The 23,285-nt window shown below is 47.4% G+C and overlaps 1 protein-coding gene across 1 annotated transcript in view; it reads right to left on the bottom strand.

Moving 5' to 3' along the window:
* The window catches only part of LOC103290201 (retinal-specific phospholipid-transporting ATPase ABCA4), a 121,251-nt gene that overhangs the window by 24,512 nt on the left and 73,454 nt on the right, over positions 1-23,285 (bottom strand). The window contains exons 20-35 of the mRNA XM_054721398.1: positions 22,062-22,193; positions 20,824-20,963; positions 20,221-20,358; positions 19,091-19,284; positions 17,978-18,062; positions 14,847-15,052; positions 14,450-14,498; positions 10,862-11,124; positions 9,872-9,996; positions 9,300-9,398; positions 8,291-8,477; positions 4,662-4,756; positions 3,192-3,224; positions 1,472-1,577; positions 1,273-1,347; positions 847-1,016 (exon numbers count right to left, since the gene is read on the bottom strand). Coding sequence (XP_054577373.1) covers positions 847-1,016; positions 1,273-1,347; positions 1,472-1,577; positions 3,192-3,224; positions 4,662-4,756; positions 8,291-8,477; positions 9,300-9,398; positions 9,872-9,996; positions 10,862-11,124; positions 14,450-14,498; positions 14,847-15,052; positions 17,978-18,062; positions 19,091-19,284; positions 20,221-20,358; positions 20,824-20,963; positions 22,062-22,193 — 2,097 coding nt within the window. The remainder of the gene's footprint in view (positions 1-846; positions 1,017-1,272; positions 1,348-1,471; positions 1,578-3,191; positions 3,225-4,661; positions 4,757-8,290; positions 8,478-9,299; positions 9,399-9,871; positions 9,997-10,861; positions 11,125-14,449; positions 14,499-14,846; positions 15,053-17,977; positions 18,063-19,090; positions 19,285-20,220; positions 20,359-20,823; positions 20,964-22,061; positions 22,194-23,285) is intronic.

The raw sequence follows: 23,285 nt of genomic DNA on the forward strand, positions 1-23,285 counted from the left end.
AACGTGCAAAAACATTTAGAGGAAATACCCTAACCTGTGTAGGATTACAGATAATAAGTTCTTAAGACTCTATTCTTTAAACTTTACTTAATGAACATATACTATTTTATAATCACAAAGACTCCTATTTCATATTTCATATTCAAGAGACTTGGCAAGGCTGAGTGAGAATAAACACAAGGCGGGCGATTCTTCCTCAGTCCAGGGCCTGGAGGGTGTCCAGAGGAAGGTGCCAAGGTTCCAGGGCCAACTTTTAGCCAGTGACCCTGGGCACGTGGAGGGCCCAGTGTTGAGGGCTCTGAGTGTCCGGGGGTAGGAAAATGAGGACCCTACCGCTTACCACAAGCATGCACTCACACAGGCTACCAGCACACTGCAGACTGCACAAGATTGATGTTTTTTATTGCCTGAAGCTGTGCGGGAAGAGCCTAAGCTTGAGGAAGGCAAGGATCTGACGACACCTCCATGGCCTGGTTGTCTGAGGAAAATTACCAAAATCTGAGATAATTCCTATTGGGGAGACGAAAGATTTACTGAACTTTCCCCGTTCCCGGCAGTCATTTCACATACCGCAGAGGAGGATATTTGTGTAAGCTTCAGGAGTAACTTCTTACCAAGAGCCCAAAGGGAACAGAACCAAATCTATGCTTACTTTCCTAGTAAGGACAAGGAGAAAGAATGGCCAGGCAGTCTGGCACACAAGCGCTGAAAGTCTTAGGTTCACGTTTGCCGGCTGACCAGCCTGGCCCTCCAGCCCAGCAGCTCCGGATAGTGATAATCCTCGTGGGTCTCCCAAGAGAGGAGAGGGTGACAAGACAGTTGTGTGGCTGGGCCTGGGTGGCTTACACTGTGATCTCAGAGAGCTGCTCCTTGGTCAGGTTCAGGGGCTGGCTTAGGACGGTGATGCCATACTCCTCGGGGTCCCTGTCCGGGTGCAGGCTGGCTCGCAGGATGGCATTGTGGGCCACGTTGAGAAAGCTGACCAGGGCGTGCCAGCCCTTGTTGTTAAACCACACCTGGAGGGCGGAGACGGCCTTCCTTAGGCTGTGCTGGCATGACCCAGCGGCCCTGCGCTAACAACAGCTGTTTAAAGAAAAAAATGAGCCGCAGGGAAAGGAATGTGGGGAGGAGGAAGGATTTGGCAGCTGGAAGACATTCCATGCTAGTTTTCAAGTGGAGACTCGATGGAATTTAATTATTTGGGAAAATAAAAATAAAGTCACCAGCTCATGTGGATTTTTAGCTCTGGGGCAGGTGACCCAGGGCCAATACCTTAATGTTGTCTTCAGTTTCCAGATGTCTAAGGAAAACAGACATTTCTTTAGCGGCCTCTCTAGTGACCGGGCCCTAGAAAACCATAATGAATAAGAAAGAGGTGTTTTATTTTCACTCTTAGTATTCATGAGATTTTCTGTCTCATAATAACTGGCACGTTGAAGGTCCTACCCAAACCTGCAGCCCGTTTACGTACCCCGCTCACATTCATCATCTGGCCAAGGTCACTTAAAAATCCAACAAGTGCCTCTCCCGTGACGGGGAGAGCCGGCAGCTTTCCTCCGATGGAAATCCCTCCGTACCTGACAAGGGAACAAGAAGTCCTCAGACCAGTGCCATGACCCACGTCTGTGGTGCTTCATGCTTGCCAGCCGCACTCAGTTTCTGTAGGGAAATGTGTGCTTTGGGAGGCACTGTCTGCACTAGTGAGCAACGTGGCTCCACTTTACAACTCCGAATGCTTCCTCATTGCCCCCAGATGAGTTCTGATCCCTCAGACTTGGTCTTTCTGACCTCTCCAACCCCTCTCATGCCTTTCCTTGAGTGGCATATCCCGGCCACGTCCAATCCAATCACTCGCAGAGCTGCCAACAGTCCTGGTTGCCTCTGCAGGGCTGCTGGCTTCCAGGGCTGCCTTTCTTGTTCTTGATCTTGAGCATCAGGCCAACTGCATCTCCTCTATCATATGTCATCTCCTCTTTGAAGTCTTCCCTGACTCGCCATCATCCCAACAACAATTCCTCTCCTGCATCACATCTGTCTGTACTTTACAGGCACTTCCCGCAGCACGGGACTCTCCTCAGTCTAATCAGGACCAGTCCGGCTGGGCCCAGCTCTCCATGCCTCTCAACGCTGCCCCTCCCTCAGGCAGCCCCTCACCATCTTTTGCCTTGACTCAAGCTCTAGCTCCTTCATGAGATCCTAGCCTTAGGTCTCTCCCCGTCCTAACCCATTTTCCACACTGCTCTGAACATACCTGGGAGTGCCACTCTCTGGATAAAACCTTTCAATGGTAGGATAAAAGCCAAGCTCCTCTACAAAACAAAATTAATTTGCTGGACTTTATTTCTCAGGGACTCAAATTTCGCTCCCCCCATGCCCTCAACTTTCCGCTTCAGCTGAGGATTTATCCTTCCCTCTTGGGAGCAATTCTAAAAGCCGGATAACACTTTTATGGTCTAAAACAGGGGTGGGGAACCTTTTTCTGCCAAGGGCCATTTGGCTATTTATACATCATTCGCAGGCCATACAACATTGTTAACTTAAAAATTAGCCTGTTGTATTTGGTCAAACATTTAATTAACTCACCACTAATGCCTTGGCAGGGCAAGACCAAATGATTTTGAAGGCCTTATATGGCCCGAGGGCTGGATGTTCCCCAACCCTGGTCTAGAACCAAGTCAACCTCAGCTCTGCCTTTATTCTACAGGCCCATTCCTTAGGGAGCCTGGGAGGCTAGCTTACTCCTAGAATGTCCCTGGAGGATTCTCCAAACCTCTGGAAGACTCCAGTCTCCAGGATGCCTCAGGAATGAGTTACCTGGGTCTGGGCCAGATTCCCTAAGGCTTACAAGGAATGATTGGGCCACAGAGTGCCAGGGCCCAGGTCACATGGCCTCTCATTAGTATTGCAAACTATTCTGTGCTTGAACTTTTAGAGCCTCCCCTGAGTGAGAATGCTCTGGGACAACTCTTTAGGGACTATCACTTCCCGTCCACGTCCTCCATGGAAATCTGCCACTGGACACCTTCTGGGTCCAGGGTGTGTCTAGCCACATGTCCTTCAGGGCATGTCCTGTGACTTTCTGAGCACGCACAGAACATCCCATCTACCTGGCTTTGAGGCGTGGCTTTTAAAATGTGCATTTTAAATAGATCAATTTGAGATTTTAATTTCTTAGGAAAATAGTTTCTTACCTCTGTTCATTGACCCAGAATTTGCTCTTTAAGCTGAAAGTGAAAACAAATCAGACAATGAATCCCACTGGCCCAGCAGTGTTAACTTTCCTTCCGCTCATGGGGTGTCTCAGTGTTCAGGGGCATTTTTGCATCTCCTGATATCCAAGCAACACGGAAACCTCGCAGCCTAGGAGCTGAGCTGATACGCATGCAGGAAAAGGACTGATGTTCTGCACTGCTGGCTCCCCGAGTCCCATCCCACATGCTGGGCTTCCTGGGACGCCCTGTTGTCAGGTTATTTGTCAGACCACCTAGAACCAGGTAACATGGTCACTATCACGCCGGTGTGAGTGGAGGCTGCAGCCGCCCTCTTCCACCTGCACGAATAAGGCTCTAACAATCACCTGCACACGTGGGGGAAGTTCTGACTCACTCCAAGCCCAGACTTCAGAGACTGACTTCCAGCCAATCAGGGGTAAAATGACAAGATCCCAACAGTAGCCCTCATAGGTCAGGCTCACCGACTATCATTGTCATCAAACACAAAATCCAAAGTTCCATCATGTAAACTGGCTGCTGAGAACAAAGTTTTGGGTGCTTGTTGTTTATCCCATGATCTGCTTTTATTTTTGGGTGTGGATGGCATTCTTTATTTTGCTGACTGCTGGCTTGGCCCAGCTGCTTTCACCATCTGCAGTGTGTTCTGGTTAATTGAGTCCATTTATTCTTTCTGCATGGCTCTGGTAGGGGAGGCAACTGAAAGTACTACTAAAATTAGACAGTACGTTTTGTTTTAAAGCCCCAGAGCACGTGGGCCTGGATCAGGGTTCCTATGATGCCACCTGGGTAGCACACGCTTGTCAAGCTCCCATAGGGTTGGCTGAAGCCAGCCCATTCCCAGCTGAGGCTTGATAACAGCTGCAGAGCTGGGAGAAATAGACACACATAAGAGTTCACTGGCTTGTTAAACGGCAGCACTCCCGGCGTTAACTTACAGTGAGAGTGTGACAGGTGCTGTGGACCTGGCTGGCCTGTGGCCTCCCTCAGCTACTGTACCCACTGCCTCTATCCTATCTTGGTCTAATCTTTTCCTTTCTGCTGTTTGCTTCTTACTTTTCTGTCTTGTTTCTTTTTCCTCTACCTTTCTCCCTTTACTCTTGCTCCTCCCTCCAAACTTAGTCTCTTTCTTAACTAGTGAAAATATGAGGCTGCATTAGTAGATAAATCCTACATTTTAAAATTTAATTTTAGTAGTGCATGGGTTACCCATTGAGACTGCTTAGTCTAAACAAAACAAACAAACAAAATTAAACTAAGCTGCATTTTACTTGTATATTCTCGATTGCTCTTTCTATTAGCTCAGGAAAAAGAAGAAAAATTCCACTACCCTGATTGTTGATAAATCATGTGAGAAAATGGTCTTCTGTTTTTAGTTAATAGTTTGTGCAGGGAGCCAGGATGAAAAGCATAACAAGGGTCTCTTCTTACCTGGTTCGGATAAGGGCAGGATACGTCTTCACTAAGAAGTCGGAGATGTTCCTGTCTGTGAGGTCTTGTAGAATTTCAGTGCTGCGCTGCATTCTCTGAGACGAGACATTCCTGTTAGTTACTTTGGAATGTGAGGCTTTATAGTTTGTGAAACTGCTTGTTCTTCACCAAAAGTTATGTTAGCTGTTGAGTCCCCCGCACTCAGAACAGTACTGAGCATATAGTTGAAACAGTAAATTTGTGACATGAGTGAAAGAATTCAAACAGGAACTTACAATTTATAAATCACGTTCAAAATACATCTAGGAGTGGAAGCGCGATCATCAAAAGGCTTTGGAGAATTCAAAAGAGCATGAGTTTGGCCACCAGGTGGCAATATTACTTTACATTTGGGAATAGGTAATGGTTTAATTTCCCGTGAGTCATGAACCTTGGGTGTCAAGGGTATCAACCAAAGGTAGAAAGGGAAAATGTTGGTGGCTTTAAAACCATGCTTCTCATTTTTATACACTTTCTGTCTCCTTCTCCCCTTTTCCTATTATTATACTTCCTTCTTCAGTTCACTTGCTTTACCTAGTTCATCTCTCTAACGCTAGGAGAACTGGCATCTACAGAACTCTGTGTGCAGGCACTATGTCAAATGCTCTGCACACATTATATCCCTTAATCCTCAAACCCCCATGACAGAAGAATTATTACTTTATCTTACAGACAGAGAAAGTGAGTTCAGAAAGGTTGGCTAACTTGCACCGGGTTGTAGACTGTGTAGGTGGCTGACCTAGGATTTGAACCTACATCTGTCTGACTCCACAGCCCTCACTCTTTTCACCCCAGCACCCTGCTTCTCAAGCTGAGGATGGCATCCCGGGGAACCGCCAAACTCTCTGGGTGGAATCTAGGCTGGAACAATTGCTGGTGCCTGGGAATTTTATGATAAATTGTTTTCTAGAAATTCTGTAAATAAAATACTCCTGTAACTTTAACTCGGTGTATTCTAGAAGTTAGGGATGGAGCACATCCACTGGGGACCCACCACCACTGAAATAATTCGAGAACAGGATGGGGCCCCGCAGAAGAGAGCATCCACCATCCGGTTTTCCAGATGAGGACAATTTACCACCTCTGAACCAAGCCTGTACCCACACCTCTGGCTTAATTCCAGGCTGAATGGGAGAGTGTGTTTGAGTGAGTAGATGTAAATATGCGTGTGTGTGTGTGTGTGTGTGTGTGTGTGTGTGTGTGTGAGTGAGAGAGAGAGAGAGAGAGAGAGAGAGAGAGAGAGAGAGAGGAAGTAGCTCCTGTGCAGATTCATGATGTTACATTTTATTTTCTCTCAAGAGAGACATGAATGATAATGAGGAAACACAGACACAAAGAAAATCACAGGAACTGGTCTGTTCCCAGGACATTGGCTGTGGTGGCCTGTTGTTACATTTCCCCCCTGAGAACCAGGCACCAACCACTGAGAAAAAGGTTCTGTAAGCTGGACAGGCAGCCTTGAAGTTAGAACTCGCTGAAGAAAGGAATCACCACGTTGCTGCTCCTGGCCTTCCCTCCGCCCTAGCCAGGACTCAGTGTAGAACTCTGTCTGACGCTGGTGGTTAGAGCAGAAGCAGCCGGAGGCCTCAGCAAACCCAGCAGAAGTAGAGCTTCCTCTTGGGGTACAGAGGATTGGGACACGCTCCCTCAGCTCCTCTTTAGGGATCCCTGTGATGCAGGGTGGCTGAGTTATGATTCAATGGGGAAATATACTGCTTGAGAAATAGAAAGGTATCTGCTTTTAGCAGAGAGAGAGAGAGAGAGAGAGAGAGAGAGAGAGAGAGAGAGAGAGAGAAAGTAGGATGCTCATAAACAGAGTCATTCACAAGCCAGCTCCTGGGATTGATGTGAGGGCAAAATTTAGTTGTCCCCCATGACCTGCTCTGCCCTTCTGCCATCTGCCAGAATAAGAGACTGTTGGGTGCAAGGCCACCCAGACTCCCTTGACTTTTGATTCTGGCCAATGACAGCTAAGTGTGGTAGCTTCTTGAAATTTTCATAGAAGATAGCATATTTGCAGTTTGCCCTCTCTTTTTATTCATCCCTTCTTTCATTCTGTGGTCTGGAAAGAAGGTCCTGCCATCTTGGCCAATGAGGTTGAGGCCTGTTTACCATGGAGAAGCAGCAGAACAGAGAGTTCTGGACCACCTGCCTGAACTTTGACAGGAGAGGGAAGCACAGTGTGTCTTATTTCATCCACTGTTAGACTGCGGTGGTCATCATTCCGTTGAATGTAATTCTAAATAACACAGTTTCCTTACCCACATTATTTCATTGAATTCTCATAAAATGCTGTGAAATAAATTACAGTTATCCCCAATCTATAAGGGAGGAAAGTAAGGCTCAGAGAGGCAAGTAACCAACCCAATGCCTGTGCTCTTGACACTATGCCACACTGCCTCTCTGGGAACCATGCATTCATTGGCAAACCATTAGATACGGCCACAGAATGCCCCACTCGGTGCAAGTCAGCAGGGAGGATCATTATCAACCCAAGACAAAGTGAGACTTCCCTGACCCCTTCTGTCTCTAAAAGCCCTGGGAAAGGCTCACTGTGATACATTCTGGAGCTCAGAACACCCAAGAGAGGATGCTGCTCAGAGCCAGGATTGCTGATGTCCCTGCAAAAAAATGGTTATTGGCTGTGTGTGTGTGTGTGTGTGTGTGTGTGTGTGCATGTTAGTGACACAGCACATGGCAAGCTTCTTAATTAAGATTGTTAAAAAGCATGCAAATACATATGCATTTGAATGCACACTACAACATTGTTTATAATGGACAAAAGTTGAAAACTCAGGTCCAAGAATGAGAACTTTGTTAAATAAATTAAAGTAAATCCAAATAGTGGGATAAGCATGCAGGCATTAAAAACACTTATGTAAATGCATATTGACATGGGCATATGTTCATAATATGCTATTAAGTGAAAATAGCAGGTTTTAAGACAGCATTTTGAATATAATCCAGTTTGAATGGATAAAAGCCAAATGTTATTGGTGGTTATTTCCAAGTGATAGGATGATTTTTTTTTCTTCTGACTCATCTGTATTTTCTAATTTTTCTATCATGAGCATGCATGACTTGCATAATGTTTCAATGTTTAGATGTTTTCTTACTACATTGCATAGAACGTGTGTGGTGGAAAACAAAGCTGGTCAGTGACTTCTTCCAGGTGGCTGGAAAGGATGCCAGGGGAAGCCCCGCTGAGAGGACCCAGGGAACCTCATTAGGTCCTGCACTCTATGGTCAGTTTAAAATGTTTGGCCCGGCCGGCGTGGCTCAGTGGTTGAGCATTGACCTATGAACCTGGAGGTCACAGTTTGATTCCAAGTCAGGGCACATGCCTGGGTTGAGGGCTCGATCCCCAGTGTGGGGTGTGCAGGAGGCAGCCAATCAATGATTCTTTCTTATCATTGATATTTCTCTCTCTCTCTCTCTCTCTCTCTCTCTCTCTCCCTTCCTCTCTGAAATCAATAAAAATATATTAAAAAAATAAAATGTTGTTTGGCCAGGAACTCAGGGTGCACAATGTTTTCCCCCCACTCCCTGCAGATTCAGGGCCTCCAGTTTCCCACGGAGGGTCGAGGTACCTGAGGGGGCGGGAGCCCCCCTGCACCCTCGGGGCACTCGGGGAGCATGGTGAGCTTCTCCCTGGTGCTGCACCAGCAGGAGGGCGAGGGGTGGTCTGGTGTCCATTTCTGCTTCTGGAACAGGTGGGTGACGTTCGGGGACACAGAGGGGACCTTCCAGGGGGTTGAGTTGCCACAGGGGTACTCCCTTCATGGAAAACAAGAAAATAGTTCACAATCAGCCCCAAAGTTTAGAGAAAGCCCTAGAAATGAGGAGTAGTGCCCAACCATCTCCTCCCTAGCCTTTCCTCCTCGTCCTCAGAGTCATACACTTTCTTCTTATGCTCTCAGAGGTTAGTTTCTGCTCAAGAAAAATCAAGACTAGGGTGTGCTTTTTATTGACTGGGTGTGGGACTGGTGAAATTATCTAGTTTCTGGGCAGTTTTATCTTTTTTTTTTCTCTTCTGGTGGCTCTAGCTGTTGAGAGACAATAAATAAAAGAGGAATTTGAAATTAGCCTAATTTTGGTCCTTATCACTAGCTCTGAAAAAGCTGAATGAGAGAAGCAGTGAAAATTGTATTGACTTTTTAGGATTCTTGGTAGATTTCAACTGCCCTCTAAAACTCCCTTCTCTACACACATAAGAATAATTGAAAGTTGGCCACACATGCAATTAACACCATTCTAGGTCCCATTACACAACTGATAGTCCCCATCTCCGTCCTTCCCCTGTTCGGATTCCTCCCAAATAGATTGTGGGAAGCATAAATCAACTTAGCATGGGACTTTTGATATTGGGAATTACAAAGATAAAGAGCTGCCCAATGAAGCAGGGGCTTCCTGAGAGGGAGTGAACACCTTGGCACGCAGGTGTTGGAGGAAAAGCTGGGTGAGTGCTGGGCAGGGAGAGTGATGTGTACAGAGCAGGACTGAGACAGGGCCCATCCCAAGCCTGCCGTCTCCATACTCCATCATCTGGGTCTCCCAGGGCTGCTGTCAGTGTTAGGGCAGGGGTGCACAGGGACTTACGGAAGCCACTCTTCCTTTAGGCAGCGGTTGCCAAAGCCTGGCTTGTTCAGGAGGACGTCTGCAAGTGCTGCAAGCCGCTCACTGCCCGGCTGGTCCATGCTAGACAGTGGGAGAGGGGCTTACTCAATGGGCACGTGACTGGGACAGAGGGACAAAGCAGCCAACATGCGACTCAACAAATGTTTTATTGAGTGGCTACTACAGGCCAGGCCTGCACACAGGGCACAGAATGCTGCACTGGGTGGTTATAGGTCTTCTGGGAAGGTGGCAGCCTCCCCAGACACGCCCAGTGATGGCATATCACACCTGTGCCCCACAAAGATGAAGCTGCCACCAATCACCTAACCTTGACTTTCTCTTTTCTTACTCCTGGCTGCCCTGGCCGTTCACTTGGGATCACCTTCCAAGTGGCAGGTACCTTACTTTCCTTTCTGAGGGCAGCCCAAGGACTCCTGCCATGTTGGTGACTGTCCCAGAGAGGGGGAAGGCCAGGGCCCCACAAGCAGCATGTGACCCAGGAGCCCCACACCCCATAGGAGCAAATGATGACCAGTGGGGACAGGTCTACGCACCTGAAGAAGGTGTACTGCTGCCCATACATCCAGGGGTGAAGGGTCAAAGCAGGGTATTCACCAAAAGGAGGGATGATGATGGAAAGCATCAGAGCCAAAAACACAAAAGTGGCTGGGAGCACAATCTGTGGGGAAATAAACATGGCAACATGGGCTGTGGGCTATGGTGTGCAAAAGATACACAAACATACACATGCGTGCACACACACACACACACACACACACACACACACACATGTTCATTCTTTTATATGTTTAATTTGCAGCCTCATAACTGGTCCTGGTAGAAAGTTGGGCTTCTGGGAAACATTATGGGCAGCACGTGCAAAGGCAAGACATGTTCTGATAACCATTGAAGAGGGTTGAAGTAGGCCAACACTGAACACTGAAGTAGCCCCAGCCAGGTGGCTCAGTTGGTTGGAGTGTCGTCCTGCACACTGAAAGGTCATGGGCTTGATTCCCAGTCAGGGTGTGTATAGAAAGCAGCTGATCTTTCTCTCTCTCTCTCTCTCTCTCTCTCTCTCTCTCTCTCTCTCTCTCTCTTCCCCTTCCTCTCTCTCTAAAATCAATAAACATGTCCTCAGGTGAGGATTTTAAAAAAACAACTACAAAACATTAAAGTAGGCTGGTGTTTAGCTAGAGGTCAACCTGAGTTTCTTTTTCAAATAAAAAAAACAAACAAAGAAAAAAAAGAAGACAATAACCTTGTTATGTAGGGTTATTGCAAAAATAAATGAAAAATATTGTAAAAATAACAACATTGACATATTCACTATTATTCATTTTCCCTGCTTAGTGAGGTCAAGTGTTAACCAAGAATCAAAGTAAAGGTTGGCAAAGAGGAAACAAAGGCAACAGAATTAAAGAGCCTGCTCACTGCTGTGCCTGAACCCAGGGGCACAGAAAGCCAGGCAGAGGAGGGAGAGGCCAGGAGGGGCAGGCAGGCCCGGCCAGGAGCCACCCAGCACAGCCCAGGACCCACAGCAATACCTGGGCCAGAAAGTCCTTGCGGCTGCGGACGGAGTGGTGGAACCGCTTGACCAGCAGGGCCTGCACATGCTGGATGACCAGCCGTGCTCCCGTGTTGCGCCGGCTGCCCTGCTCCTCAGGCTCCCGGCAAGGCTGGCCCTGGGTGGGAGGAGCAGGCTCCATAGAGCAGCTGTCGGAGCCCTGGGGAGTCTGTGTGACCTCCTTGCTAGGACCCGAACAGGGGTGTCGCAGGCTGATGGTTTCTCTTTTCTGCTGAGTATTGCCTGAGTGTGAATTAATAAATTAGAAAAGCACCCACAAAGTCTGGATCTCATATGCTATTATTTTCTTACTCTGTTAAATTTCCCTTCATTTAAATCAGCAACAAAATATCAGGCCAGGTAGGTTAATGAACTTATATAAATTCTATTGTTTAGTGTAAATCATTTATAGAAAAAATAAGCTGAAATCACTTAAATTTTCTCTATAGTAGTTAAAAAGAACAAGATAGATCTAAATGCACTAAGAGGTTGAAAACATATAGCCAAGTAGCAGACAATCTTAGTAATAAGATCGTATTTATATTAGAGAGCACATACATCATATACAAAGAAATGTGATATTTTTTACACACACACACACACACACACACACACACACACACACCTGCCAAGCTTCGAAAGATTGCCCATAAACTGTTGACAGAGGTTACCACTGCAGGGCAGAGCTGGATAAGGGGTGAGGGATGAATTGGGAAGGGTGATTTCAGCCTTTTTTGGTATTATTTGAAAAATGTTTAACAAAAATATATCCTATCTAATAAAGACAGAATATGCAAATTGACCGTAACTCTGCAACAAAGATGGCAGCGCCCAGAGCCAATAAGGAGAGAATATGCAAATTGACGCAACAAGTCGAGAGGTGGAAAGGTGGCTCTGGGCCAGAGCAAAGGCAGGTGGAAAGGTGGCTCTGGGCCGGAGCGAAGGCAGGTGCTGGCAGCCAGGGGAAGGAAGGCCTATTCTTGCATGAATTTCGTGCATCGGGCCTCTAGTGTTCATATATAACCTGCGTACTTAAAAAAGTGCAAGGCAGAGTCAGCTTGGTTTTTTCTGATTTCTTAGAGGCCACCATGAAGTGGTGGAAAGAGTAATGAACCAGGAGTTAGGAGACCTTGGTTTGAATCCTAACTCTTGCTGGATGCATTTGGCTAAGTGATTCAACCTGCCTGAATCCGAGTTTTCTGTTCTGTAAAATGAAACAGAACATTTCACAGTGCTGCTATAAAGATCAAATGGGCTAACACATGTGAATGTGCTTATTATCACTGTAGGTTATCAGTTATGTTCAAGCTAGAGTTTACCATCACTGTTCAATGTTCATTTGCAGGGCATGTTGTTGAACATAAAGGGAGAGCCTGGAGGACCTCCAGTTGGTCCCTGGCTGCTTTGTTAACCCACCTACTGTACCTCGAACAAAGGCAGCTGCAATGGAGCTGGGTCAGCTCAGTCATCCTTTCAGCCAGCATTCTCCGGCACCTGCGATGCAACGGGCCTGGCTACTCCGAGGGGAAAGTACTTCTCCAGGCTCATTGACTACAGGGCACCAGAGTCCTGGTTCTCTGGACTCTTTTCTCCTGATTGGGGCTCACATTTGATGTCTTCAACCCCCTTTTGGATGCCTGCTGCCTCTCTTCATGTTTATCCCTGATCCCCATCCAGCCTGAGCCCACCCTCCCAGCCAGAGCAAAGTTCAGAATTAGAATCCCAGTTTGTCCCTGGCTCTGCTGCCCTCTAGTGGTAACTGGCTGTGAGCCACCCCTTCAGGAGTGGCACTGACCCTCTTGGTACCTTGAAATGTGTGAGTCCAATGGACAGCTACTGATTCCTTCAGACTTTTAGACTAGATCTGAAAATGTCCTCTAAAACTGAGTAAATGCAAAACAAATGCACGTAGCCATCTGAAAAATGGGAGGTAGTGAGAGTTTGGCCTTGGGAGTCCTAGATTTGAAAGCCACTACTAGAAAACTAGACTCAGAAGCCTGAGTGACTTTAGGCAAGTCATCCAACCTGTGTGAGCTCAGTTTCCCCGAGGTAGGGCTAATCCCTGCCTTACCCATGTCATGAGATTATAGTTAGTGACAATCAAATAAAACAATGGGTGTTAACTGCTTTCTAAACTATAGAGGGCTCACAAGTTTGAGGTAAGAGATGATTTGTAAATGTTTAGATTAGGATGTCTAAATATTAATCAGAAATTGCATACTGTGTTAAGACTTGGCATGTATTAACTCATTTAATTCTCTCAACAACACTAAAAGGTTGATACTATTATTGTTCCCATTTTGCAGATGAGGAAACTGAGGAACAAAGAGGCTAAGTATTTAACCAAAGCCAGTCAGTTAGCAACTTGTGAAGCTCAGGTTCGGTGTTTGGTCTGCCGCATTCTAGAGGCTACCCTCTTAACCTCTATCCTTGACTACCTCTTTGGAACCTTCCATTCTATGCCCAGGCTGGCCAGTCTTCCGATGTGTAATTTATTCTCTAATTGCTAAGAGGGATTATTCTCCGCAGGTAAAAGACCCCAATTCTGGAGTCTAGCACAGATCTACCTGGGTCATGGAGCACATTTGGGCTGCAAAATTTGGCCATTGGAAGTTCTGAGCATAGCTGATAAATAAACTTCTGGGATCATTTGTGAAGCAAGGTGAAAACCATATTATCTTAAGAGCTGGCCCCAGAAGCCCCACAGGGAGAAAACAGTTTTTGTTCAGGAAAACACCATGATATGCCACACTGGATAGAAGGAGGTAACCAGTGGCAGGAGCCCAAGGCAGCAAAGGAGAATTGACACACAGCTTCTCAGGAGAGAGGAAAATGAATGGGACAGAGGAGCCAGGGAGAAGGTTTTATCAGTGTGGGTGGATGCCTACTGTTCTTTGTTCTATCTAAAGTAGCCTATGTTGTGGCAGGTAACCCCTCCTGCATGTCCATCTCCCCACCCCCACCCTCCACAGTAAAGTCTACTGTACTCATGAATGCTTTGTGTGGCTTAGGGGTTTTGGTGGAAACCACAGAAGGGGCTAGATGGCACTGAGGCTCACATATATAGAAGAGAGGCCCCCAGAATCTACAGAAATGATGGGCCCCACAGTTTCAAGTTTCCACAGGGTACTAAATGAGGGTTCAGAATATCTTGGTCTCAAAGGGGCCAGGAGACCTTAGCTGGCATCTGGGTTGTATTTACTGTCACCGTTATCTCTAAGGACTCCTGGCTATCACTCCTGCAGACTGGAGCTGATCGGAGGCCTGGTGGAGATAAGAGGAGATGAGGATAGTGACCTGGCCGGAACAGAGACCTGGCGGGGGGTGAGAAGCTCAGGTACAGAAGCTGATTCATCCAGCGTTCCCACCCACACCTAACTCCCTCTGCTCTTTCTTTGTCCTTCAAAGGAACCAAGAATGCCAAATGCCTGTTATTTGGATGCCAGATAAATACTGTGGAGGAGTGTTTGCCTGCTTTGTTGTTTCATGAGTTTTTCCTTAGATTCTCAAGAGGGAACTTAGGGGAGGGGTGTGGTGAGGGGAAAAGCCACAAACTCCAGCACCATACCAGTGAACAGAGGTCCTGAATCAGAGTCCTCCGTGACCTTCAGAAATATCTGTCAAGGGGGAAAAAAAGAGAGAATTTGGTTTAGATATTCCCACTCGCAGAAAAATCTAAGCCACTCAATTTTGTTGGGGATTGCTTCATAATGGGAAGAAAATACATTATGACTCTTTACCTGAAAACATGGTCTTCTATAAACACGAAAGTGTATGCACACAGTGACCACAATTACATAAAATATGTGTGCATATGGACAAAGGCAGGAGGAAGTGAGCCAAAGAATGAAGGTAGATGCTGGGGTGGGGACTTACGACTTTTTGCTTTTACAAAACTTCCCTCTGGTGTGAGACTTTTGCATGTCTTTGGTATCTGACAAAACCAGCTGTAACCTCTGCCTTACCTCTTCCAGGGGAGTGTCAGAAATACCAAAACTGCTGAGCCCCAGGTCAGCCAGCGTCTCCTCCAGCTCTCTGAAAAGGCTGGCATATGCCCTCTGCTTGAAATTCTTATTAGGAAGAAGGAAGATCAGTTCTTGACCAATGCATTCCACCAGCTTTGCCTCTGGAACATGGTGGCGAACCACCTCCATCAGCTCATTCATGTCCCCTAGGACAAGAAAAAAGACGGAGGCCAACTGTTTTCCAGAACCGGGAAGACTGTGAGCTTGCCTGGGTCCCCTCCTTCCTTCCCATTTGAGGAAGGGGCCTCTTGCTCCTGGGGAGTGACTCTTCTAGAGGAGTAGCACACTTTCATGTCAGTTTTTAGCTTAGTTGGCCCCGTGATGGGCACTAAGAAGGAGAGGGAGGTGGGAAAAGTGTCCTCACTAACTAGCTGTGCACCTCTGGGAGGTCATGCAATGTCCCCGGGTCAATGTTCCCCTTTGTTCAATAGAATGTTCTGTCCCTGACAAGTTAGGTAACATTTGGGCAGGTCAAATCCTAGTCTCTTCATCTGTGAAAAGGGGAAAGTAATGGCATCGAGTTACGTGTTGTTTGTGAGGACTGGATGAGCTAATTAATATACGTAAGAAACTCAGACGATGCGCTTGGTGCGCAGATGAGTTAGTGGCTGTTGTTATCATGAACATCACCTCTGTTGTCCATTCTTATTCACCACAAGCCTGAGGGTTAAGTCAAAGGTGCTTTCATTTTCCTGGTCTGGCTCAAGCTATAGGGGACTTGCCCAGGATGCATCCCTAGACTTGGTAACTGAGTGGGTGAGAACTCACCTTTTTAATTCACATACCCATGCTGCTCTAACTTTTTGGAGGGCTGTGCCAGTTCCCTTAGGATTGCAGCTGCCTCCTCATACAAAACAAGCCCTAATACCCAACTCACAGCAGATGCAGGAAGGGTTGAGAAACTGTGACGATGGACCAGGGGGATGGAGCCTAGGGTGCGTGGGGAAGTGTCCAGTATCAAGTATTGACCTGATATCCTCATACAATAGGAATCGAATTTTAGGCACAAAAATGTGCAACCCTGGGAGGCCATGCAATGTCCCCGGGTCAATTTCCCCCTTTGTTCAATACAATGTTCTGTCTAATGTTAAAATGTTTAAAGCAGTCATTTGAAGAGGCAGTCCCCTAGCCCAGTGGTCGGCAAACTCATTAGTCAACAGAGCCAAATATCAACAGTACAACGATTGAAATTTCTTTTGAGAGCCACATTTTTTAAACTTAAACTTCTTCTAACACCACTTCTTCAAAATAGACTCGCCCATGCCGTGGTATTTTGTGGAAGAGCCACACTCAAGGGGCCAAAGAGCCGCATGTGGCTCGCGAGCCGCAGTTTGCCGACCACGGCCCTAGCCCATTGTCGTGAGGGCAGGTCAAAGGTAAAGGGATTCGGGGGACTCAAACCCAGCTCTCATGTGCATTTCCCCTAGCAGTCCTCTCAGGTCAGGATACCCAGATTGAGGGGGAAAATGTGGTAAGTAGAAAACGTTGTTTTTTATTCTTTTCTTTCTTTGTTTTAGAAATGACCTACTTGGAGGGATTGCATGGCTTTCAACCCAAATCCTCCTGCCTAGCTGGCTGAAAGGCTTGTTTTATGTCAAATCTTCACATTGGACTCAATTGTCTCTAGTTCAGGGATGACTTCATTCAGAGGCTGGAGGCTCCTGGCCTGAGGAAGCAGCTCTGCCCTAAAGCTCTCCAGAGGTCACGCTCATTGTTCTCTCAGGAAGGAAGTCCAACCTGAAGCTGCTGGATTCCCAGGGATTGAGTCTCCGAAGTGTGTCAGCCTTTTTCCAGAGTGGTCCTTAGGGGCGCAGGGAGGTCTGGGAGCAAGTGCGTGGTACAGGGTGTGGACTGGGCATTAGAACGACTTCTGCTCTGATTCCGGGCATAACTACTTACTGTGCTTCTCACCACGCACAGCATCCCTATTCTAGTGAAACAAAATAAATCTTTATTTAGAAATCAAGGAATATTTTTAAACATCACCTAGGCAGCAGGCTCTCTTTCCAACCTGGTTCTGGTGCACCACAGTAATTAGTATTCATTTAAAAAAAATTATCAATTTCTTGCCCAAGATTCCTCCTGGGAGGGAACCTCAGAAAACAGGAGGAACCCACAGCAAAGCCGGCTAGGAAACAGACAAATGTCACCTGAAAAGGATGCGTCATGCTCACCACATATTCTGTCAGCACAAAGAGAGGGTGAGAGTGTCAATACGATGCGACTCTGGGCATTTTCCTCAAATTTTAAGCATACTACAGAAGTATTGTCCAGTTTTCTTGTTTCACCAAATATTAGTTTGTAAATTCTCAGATTGAGAAAAAAATGTGGTAAGTAGAAAACTTTGTTTTTTTATTTGATAAACAGATACTTTCCCCCTTCCTTCACCTGGGTCAGTCCATAGGTTTAGGATATGGGGTGTGTGGATTCCATTTGCAAAGACACCCCAGGGGAGGGATGGGAGGTGGGCATTAATGGAAAAATGGAAAGAGTGGTTGGCAAACCGCTTCTACAGTGACTGACTGCCTCTCTTCTCTAGCACCCACGAGGCGGGGTGCCTCTTAACCCGGTTTAATGCATCTCAACCCAAGGAACAATTGCTGTCAAACTGGTAAATTGAGGGGAAAGCTAGGAATGTAGCAGGGATGTACGATAGTCCATAGATACTGTATCTGACTCTCTGGAAAAGTTCACCGTGGTTCTACCAGAGTGGAACCTGGCATCTGTAGAAGCCCATCTCTCCGGACGCTCAGGCCTGTGGCCTGGAGTCAGGGCAGGGGGACCCCAGGAATGGGGGCTCAGTTATGGGCAAGGACATGGAGTGAACAAAGACTGATTCCTCATTAAAGGGAGAGGGCCCACAGGTGCATGACTTTTCAAATCCTTTTGGGAATGGAGGAGGAGAAGGAAGTTCAAAGAAAAACATGAGCAATTGCATGCCAGGGACTTGAGGAGCACACCGAATAGTCTCTTCACTCCCATTAAAATGCGCAATGGCAGGAGACACACCCAACAATACTGAGAAATGATCGCCAGACAAGAACCAAGATATGGCCTGCCCCAGTCCTTACCATCCAAGCCTTGTTCTGGAGCTATCGCATCTGCATGGGCTGGACACCTGATGGAGAAACCCTTGGATGCACAGCTGCAGGTCCCCTACAACAGATGGACACCGGTCACTTCCATGATAGCATCTCTCTGATGTGGATCGTTGTCACCGCCGTGCCTAATTTGTTTCTCACCACCAAGTGTGGCCAACACATTTTTCTTCATGGGTTTAACCTATTACTTCATCTGAGCATTTGGGAGGTGTGGCCCTTCGATCTTAGCCTGTGACTCAGGCGCAGAGAGTAGCAGAGCCTCGAAGGATCCCTTGGCTTGTCATTACTTATGTGGCCGCTGTAGGTCTGACTGTGCTCCTCCCTCCCATGGGTGCCTGCTGGGCGGTGGGAATCCACCCAGGACAGGAAAACCTAGAAGCAGCCACTTAAACGACAGGGGCCAGAGGCATCAATAACGCCACAAGATAGTAAGTGTGACAGCCTGCGTGCTGTTCATGATACTTCATCTCATGTATCTTCACCATATCCCAAGGACGCAGAATCGGAGAGTATTAGTTTCATTTTCTGTATGTAAGAAAGCCAACAATGACAAGGAATTAAGTCATTTGCTGGGATGACACCACTTGCCCACCTTGCGGCCCAGACCTGAACCCGGGTCTCCGGACGTGCTGAGGGGTCTCTGCTGCGTGGCATTTCTCGGCTTCCTTGTTTTTAGGGTAAGTCCCCAAGGAAGCCTTTTCGTAGCTCTTACTTACCAGTAGAATTCGAGTTTAATTAGGGAACATGAATGTTGGAATGAAAAAAGGAATGTTGGGATCAAACAACTACTCTCCTATAACCTTGCAAAATAAGACCTACTTTGTATGTTTCACCACACATGTGTCGTTTAGAATTCTGGAATATAAGAGTGCCGGGTCAGTTAAAACTAGTTGTTTCATTTGGGGTAAAGCGTCTCTGTAGGAGGGTTCTCAATGTCAGTTCATCCAAGTCTACAGATGGTTCCAGAAACATAGGGCTGCTCTGATGCCTGGAGCCTGGTTTGAGTGGAAATGCCCAGGAAGGCAGCACCACGCTGTGCATCCCTGCTCACCCGGACGGCTCATGCCCTGGGCAGACACACACCTCACAGCCTGTTCTCTGGCCCTGGACGCTTTTCATCTTGCGCACCAAGGTCAGGTAGAAGCCGGTGCCGAAGCAGTTCTTCAGGAAGAGCGGGGTGCCCGCGCAGTAGAGCCTCCCCTGGGAAATGATGGCGATGCGGTCCCCCAGGAGGTCGGCCTCGTCCATGTGGTGAGTGGACATGATGATGGTTCTGCCTGTAAGGGCAGGGGAAGGGGGATCACCAGGCAGGCCGGAGCCAGGCTGGACGAGAGAAGGTGTCCAGTAACCTCCTCATTACATGGGCTCGAAACTGGGAAGTAATAAATAAAAGCAAGCGTCTGCATAAAGTCCGGAGTACTATAATAATGACAACAGCTAACATTGCATGGCATCCTGCATGTTGTAAAGCATTGCTCACAGTCACAGGACCTGATTCCAGCAAATCATCATGTGTGGGACGTATTCATTATTGTCAGCCAGTGTCCACTGATGCTAGATTTACAGTCTCTGGGTCATTAAGCACTGCATTTATAATCTGTGCAAAGCACACACAGTCTCTCTCTCTCTCTCTCTCTCTCTCTCTCTCTCTCTCTCTCTAGCTGGAAATGTCATTTTAAAAAACCAGTAATGAGGATTTCAGGTTGGCAAATTGACCACAGGATTGAGCCATGATATCACTTTTGTGGGCGCTCAGCTCGCTGCCCCTTCTGGACCTGCACCCTCTGTTTGGACGGTGCTGTGATAGAAAAGGGAAGTCCCATTTTGAGACATTTCCATCTGCAGCAGTCTTCTGGGCCCTGGATACTGGCGTGTCACCTGCACACCTGGTCCTGAATGTCTATGGAGTTTCTTGGGACATTCGCAGAGGACTTGGGTCCCCTTAGTCAAAGGAGAGTTTCATCTAGAGCTACACCCATTGTGTGAGGCAGAGGGTTGACAGGATTTTCTAGAATATTTTGGAAACTATGCTGCTCCATTCCTGACTCCCTGCTTACATTTGTGTAAAGCTCTCAGGAGGTTTACACAAGGATGAACTTAGATTCATCCAAGGCACCGAGGAGGCCCCCATGTGGGTGTAGTTGTGGCTCTTACTATGCACTCAATTGCCAAACCCCAGGTGCGAGAGCACAGGGCACTGCGCAGGCCGTCACCTGAGCGATACTTCAGGAGCAGGTCCCAGATGGAGCGCCTGGAGTAGGGGTCCACCCCAGAGGTGGGCTCATCCAGGACGACCACCTTGGCGTCTCCCACGAAGGCAATGGCGACCGACAGCTTCCTCTGCATGCCACCTGTGGGTACAGGGCGGGGCGGGGGTCACGGGGGCTGTGGGGGACAGGATGGGAAAGACCCGGGGCGGGGGGTACCTTTGCTCCGCAGTGGTGTGATACCACCTCCTTAGATGTTTATGCAGCGTTCAAACCCTGGCGGTGCACAGACCTCTTTCAGTGCAGAAAGGCAGTCTCTGCTTCTTAGGACGAGACCTTTGGAAGGCTGTTCTCACGTATTAGTTCCAACACATAAACATCAGAACAAAGACAGCCCAGGCTGCTACGTCCACATGGGAAATGATCCAGAGGGGCTGCTCTTAGATGCTCAGAATCACTTTATAGAAGAATTATATTGGCTCTTAGCATGTCTCTCGTTATAAGCCTAAGAACACACACACACACACACACACACACACACACACACACACACACACACACTGGGGAACAATGGGTATGTGTAGCCCTGCCTTTTCCAACGCCGAGCACCTGACAGATCCTGAGCCTCTTCATTCCTCTTGTGATGGAGGCCCGTGTCCTCCAGCATGGCTTCCGCCTCCAGCTGGGCCTCGGCCCGCGCCTTCCCTTTCAGCTGGGCGTAGAACAGGATGTGCTCAGTCACTGTGAGGCTGTGGGGACGGGGTGATGAGAAAGCTCAGCAGGTCCACCTCCAGCAACTTAACTTACAGAAATAGCTAAGGATGAGCACAGAAGTTTAGCAATCAGGATGTTCGTCATGGTGTCGTTTATAACACACACAAAAAACCCAGAGAACAGATCCTGCTGAAATATCTAATAAGAGGGGACAGCTTAAAAGTACATTTATACAATGGCATAGTATGTAAACATCACAAAGTATTTTTAGAATGTGTAATGACATGAAAAGATAGATGATGCTCACGATATCTTAGATTAAAAGAAAGCAATCACATTTTTTTAAATGGCAGTTTATAAAATTGTACACCGTGTTTTACTCTTCTCTGTAATTGTAAAGTATATGTGTATATCTATACATGCACAGGAGAAAGTTCTGAAAAATTATATACACAAGTGTTATCAATGGTTACCTCTGGGTGGTGACTTTAAATATATATGTTTTTATTGATTTTAGAGAGAGAGGAAGGGACAGGTGGAGAGAGAGAAACATCGATTGGTTGCCTCCTGTAAGAATCTCAACTAAGGACTGAACCTGCAACCCAGGCATATGCTCTGACTGGGAGTCGAACCAGTGAACTTTTGGTGCATGGGAAGATGCTCAACCAACTGAGCCACACTGACCAGGGCTATAGGTGGCTTTTATTTCCTTCTTTTAATATATATTTCCTTCTTTCCTTTCTTCAATGACTTTCTTAACTCTTTAGATAAGAAATAAAAGCTTGGGGGAAAGCAACTGAAAGCAACCAGTGCCTGGTTTAGGGGAAAATGGGAGACTGTCTCCTCTCTTGGTAGAGGGAGCACTTTAGGACTGAGCAAAGGGCCCCAGGACCAGCCACCCTCTCCGAGAGAAGAGGGGTCCCTTTATGAGGGAGGAAACCTCAGGTCTGAGTACCACAGGCACACCCCTCATTGCAAGCAGGACAGAGGACCTTGAACCTGGGGAAACCAAATAAGCTCATTGCCTCCTGCTTCCAGAACTGGCATCCCTGAGCTGGGCTCTAGCGAACATGTGTGTTGGGTGCAGGGTAAGAATAACACATGGAGAGGGTCTCAATTCCTGTTCTACTTACTGGCGGAACAGGATGTTGTGCTGGGGACACATGCCAAGGCTCTGCCGGACTGCATCCAGGCTGGTTTCAATGTCCTTTCCCCCAATGAGCACAGTCCCTGATGTTGGCGGCAACAGACCCGTCAGGATGGACCTGCCAGACACAGAAGTGAGTGGCATAAAGGATGGCGGTTAGGAGTGCCTTGCCATGGCAGCCCCTCCCCCAGGGTCAGTGCGAACTCTCAGGGTGATCCCCGTCCAAGGCTCTCAATTGAACCCAAACCATCCTTAGCCGTGGGGACAAAAGCTTAGCACCAGTGTGTATGTCCAGGCCCGCCTGTGCCTTCCTCCTCTGCTTCTATGTATTTCCTGGAGTTCCCAGGCAAGCGCTGATGGGCCTCCAGGATTCCCAGCTGTGGGACGTTCAGTTACACCCGAAGGGTCCTCTCCAGCTCAGCCATTCACTGCTCAACAGAAGGAGTTCAGTACCTGGGCCAATGCTTTGCTGATATCACCATTACAAAGCACAGAGGAAGAGTCTTCATGAGAAGCCCAGGCATTCAATATGTATTTGTTAATTGGTTCAAGGCAGGTATGGGAATTACCACTAACCCCATTGTTTTTGGATCCAAAGCATAAAGAGCCAATAGCAATGTCAGTCTTTTTGAAAAATGAGAAATAATGACGCCCATCTCATGTAGTTGTTGCGAGAATTATATGAGTTAATATCTATAAAGCACTTAGAACAGTGCCAAGATAAAGTAAACCTCAAAAATATTACTTGTATTAAACATTGTGTTTCAACCCCAGGGGAAGCTGCGTTGCAGCAGTCGGTGAAGTAATGTGTTTGCCTGTGAGAAGCCCTGGGGCCCTGGATGGCGTTCTCTGACCCTATTAGTTAGCGAGGAGAGAAGTCAGAGGGATCTCACGCTGCCCCACCCAGCTCAGGCCCTGAGTTCAGATACCATCTCAGGCTATCTGAATTTGTACTTAGAAGCTGAAATCTCTGTTGATCAACCACTAGAGGGAAATAGAACCAAATATAATGGCACCAGCCCTGCATTCCATTCGCACTGACCCGCCCTCGGAGAACATTCCAGTGCAGGGTGTACACTGCTGTTCCTTCCTGGGGCTCTGACAGAAGCCAAAGGACTCGAGGATGGCGTGTCATGTGGGTTCCTGCCCTTTAAGAGGGAGTACTTGATGTCTCTGCTGCAACTTGGGAAATCTTAGCAGTCCTCCTCCT

Source organism: Eptesicus fuscus, chromosome 9 (genome assembly GCF_027574615.1).
Source record: "Eptesicus fuscus isolate TK198812 chromosome 9, DD_ASM_mEF_20220401, whole genome shotgun sequence".
NCBI classification, from domain to species: Eukaryota; Metazoa; Chordata; class Mammalia; order Chiroptera; family Vespertilionidae; genus Eptesicus; species Eptesicus fuscus.